The 3,769-nt window shown below is 41.8% G+C and overlaps 1 protein-coding gene across 1 annotated transcript in view; it reads left to right on the top strand.

Moving 5' to 3' along the window:
* The first annotated feature begins 1,527 nt into the window (after window positions 1–1,527).
* il6 (interleukin 6 (interferon, beta 2)) overlaps window positions 1,528–3,769 on the top strand; it is a 5,335-nt gene continuing 3,093 nt past the window's right edge. The window contains exons 1-2 of the mRNA XM_043691029.1: window positions 1,528–1,712; window positions 2,515–2,628. Of these exons, the coding sequence (XP_043546964.1) occupies window positions 1,539–1,712; window positions 2,515–2,628 (288 nt within the window). The 5' untranslated portion in view covers window positions 1,528–1,538. The remainder of the gene's footprint in view (window positions 1,713–2,514; window positions 2,629–3,769) is intronic.

Here is a 3,769-nt window from a genome sequence, read left to right on the forward strand (position 1 = left end):
GAAGTCATTAGCTAGTCATCTGGTCAATGCATGCATCAAATTGATACCCTAACCCTTAACTCTTCCTACTTTCTCTTTTGCCAAATCTCACCCCATTCTAACAGCACAATAGTTGTACTTATATCAGATGGTTTGCAGGGGTTCAAGAGCATCTAGGGATGGACAACAAAGGCAGGCCCAGCCAGCAATATTCACATTCAATGAAAACACTTTTTTTAAAAGAAAGTGTCTTTCTTTCCTGTCCTACAGAATGCCCTCAACTGTTCGTTGACAGTTTCTGACATATGAATCACTGGAGCTCATTCTGTAAGCATGGTACAAAAACATTCATGAACAATTCAGTAAGTGGACGAGTAGGAGGACCAGCCCACCTCTCTAAAGTATATGACTACTGCAATCTTCAGCTAATCTCGGCTTTTCAAAGACAGCATTCTTATTACTAACCCCTGTTTCGCAGGATAATGGCGAGCCACCAGAGGATATTTAAACGAGCTGATAGAAATTCATGGCTGAAAATTCTCAAAGCGCGAAATATAATTGATCATGTGGAATTTCAGGAGCTCCATTTTGAATGATCGAGTACAACATTTATTCATATTATCGCAGATATAGTACTCATCGATCTCACAAGTGAAGAGAGGTTGGTTATAGCAAGAGATGTATGGCTGACTGGTTTTTGTAAACAAAGGTGAACATGATCGAATTTATGGAAGATGGGAGACAGACAAAATAGGGCTTTGGTTATTTCCAATTTGATAAAAGCTTGGATACGATCTGCACAATCTCTATCCTGATATAAGTACCAACAACTAGTGACTTCTTGTGATAAGGACGCTAACTTCCACATACTAAACTGGCGCAAGACATTGTCTAAAAAAGGAAAGCCCAATTATATTACTGTAAGTGATTTTTAAAAAACTTGACTTTTTTTCCTAAAAGACAGCACTTTCGCTATGAAATGGGGAATCATCTACTTTTTGGTAATTCCCTGTATTACCTCAAGAGAAAGAGTAAAAAGTAACCATGAGAGGATCGCTTGCGCTTCAACAAGTTTATTTATATTTTAATGTTGTTACTGTTTTTACGCCCCAGTCTTGCGCACGAAAGAGGGAACACTATCGGGGTTTCCACCGGGAAAGCCAGTGACTAATTATGGACAATAAATAGGCGCCAATGATGCCCAAATGCCAACAAAGGTCTGAGTACTTGAGCCCAAGACAGCCCCACACAGAGAATCCAGGAGAGCGAGCCTGCGACCCTCAGCATGTCCTCATTGCACTGTTAGTACAAGCTGCTGCTCTCTGAGTTCTGCCCGTGGTCCCTGTCTCCGGGGAGAACCGCTACTGACTGCCTTTGTGTTTTTTCTGTCTCTCTCCTTTCCAGATCTCTGCCAGTCTGTCCTACTCTTGGTGATGGGGGTGACAGCCGCCTGGATGGTTCCTGTTCCTGTCTCCGGGGAGAACCGCTACTGACTGCCTTTGTTTTTTTTTCTGTCTCTCTCCTTTCCAGATCTCTGCCAGTCTGTCCTACTCTTGGTGATGGGGGTGACAGCCGCCTGGATGGTTCCTGTTGCTGTCTCCCCGCTCCCTGAATCTTCCGGAGACTCTGCAGACCTTTCTACAACTGGAACACCCCCGAGCGCTGGAAATCCGAATCTTGAACCTTTGGCTCTTTTCATCTGGAATATTGCCACTGAACAGCGCAAACGACAGGTGAGTAATGTCATGTAATGTAATGTAGTAAGGTGAAAGTGACTGTACAAGAAAAACGTAGGAAAATTCCTCTACTGACTCCTCCTCATGGTAGTGGGTCTTACCATTTCCATTTTCTACTTCCTTCCCAAAAGATTGAAATTGACCCAGAGACATTTGCAGCTAAAGTTGAGCCACTGACTTCAACCAGCATCAACTTCAGCTTTTCATGCTTCAATTTTCTATTGAATTTTACATTTCAATTTATGTTTGACATGTGTATTTGACCATCTCAAATTTTGAGATAAATATGATTATACCCAGTTATAATTCACCAAGAAATGACAAGGCTGGCCTTTATGGAAGGATATGTTGAATAACATTCCTCATTTGCATCAATTATGCCACCTTTAGTTACATCGTAATGGGTAGAGTTTATGGCACAGTATTAGTGTCCCTATTTCTGAGTCAGGGGGCCTGGTTTCACGTTACTCCAGATGTGTGTAACAGTAACTCTGGACAGGTTGATTAGAAAATGTCCACATTTGTGAATGTGGGAGCTGGTTTCTTTATTCTGCTCCTGGGATCCTAGCGCTCATCACGCTCAGCTACTGTGCAGGACAACCGAATGCGGAAACAATTCTGAGTGGCAGAATAAAAGGGTGTCACTTTTACAAGGGTTTAAGCAAATGAATAGAAGCTTCGGATTAAGAGTAACGAGTTAGCGAGGGAGTGATGATGTGCAGTATTCCTGTGGACTGTTGATGCTAGAATTAGTTATCAGATTTGAAGATTAGATTAATAACATTGACTTTTGTTTCAGCTGTGCGATTACTTTTCCATGTGCGATGGGACGTCAAATTCACTGAATATGTACAACATGGAGCTGTCACAGATTCGAAAGAGAGATAAATGTTTTGAGAGCAGTTTCCAGAAGGTGAGTAGTCCCTTCAGTGTTAGCTTTTGCCGCCTGTAGTTGGGCTGACTGGACAAGGGATATGTTGCTGAACTGGCGCTTTGGACACACCCATTTTCACTTTTCATTGAAAAGGTGAATTTGTATAAGCAGGAGTATAAATCCAGTAGAATGATCCCAAGCTATTCATTTCTCCTTGCCACTTACCTGCTCGAATTCTAAATTGGATTTTAATATTTGCAAAACTAAAAGCAAAACTGAATTTCTGCAAGGTAGACTTGATCTTCTGCCGGAATTTAATAGAGTCGCAAAACAGCCCAAAGAAGTCAGGTAACAGCCACTTATAATGCAACCTTGCAACGACGTTGTAGCGGGCGTTTAGAGAATTCTTGTTGCAGTTCAATAGATTTTTTTTCTAAAAGGAAAGTTATACGTAACAATTTGCACAGAATTTTGGAAAGAGCAAGAAATAATCAAATTGTACGGACTCTATTTCTAAACTACCAATATTTTGTAATAATTCAAAGAAATTTAGTTTAATTTCAAGTTGAAAATGGTCTCCAAAAGTTGTAGTAGTTGTCATCCTTGTTAATTGAGATGTTGAAGTGGCTGAAAGTTCCCGCATAATTTCTGCGAGGTTATCAATTTAATTTCGCGTGGTATCGAATTCAAAGTTGCAGAATTTAAACTTAAGCGTTCACTTCGGAAGTATCCAACATCTTTTTTACGGTGGTTCAAAAACCTATTTGCCTGAGGCAGACACCGGCCACGGAGTTGGAACGTTTCTGGTTCAGGCTCCCTTCAAAGATTTGAACCCAATTCCACGCTGACACTCGAGTGCAGTGCACAGAGAAAGCTGTAGTGTTGGAGATTTTTACGCTGAACACCTTTTGAAGCAGAGCGCATGGAAGTCCTAGCAAACATTTATCCCAAATCCTCAATCAGCAAAATCGCTTCGTTTATCTCTGCTGTTGGTAGACTATTGCTGTGGGCAAATTAACTGCAACCCAGGACAGAACCCCATTGGTCCTCACCTACCACCCCACCAATCTCCATGTACAGCGCATCATCCGCCGTCATTTCCGCTACCTCCAAACGGACCCCACCACCAAGGATATATTTCCCTCCCCTCCCCTAACAGCATTCCGTAAAGACCACTCCC

The sequence above is a fragment of the Chiloscyllium plagiosum genome, chromosome 5 (assembly GCF_004010195.1).
Source record: "Chiloscyllium plagiosum isolate BGI_BamShark_2017 chromosome 5, ASM401019v2, whole genome shotgun sequence".
NCBI lineage: Eukaryota > Metazoa > Chordata > Chondrichthyes > Orectolobiformes > Hemiscylliidae > Chiloscyllium > Chiloscyllium plagiosum.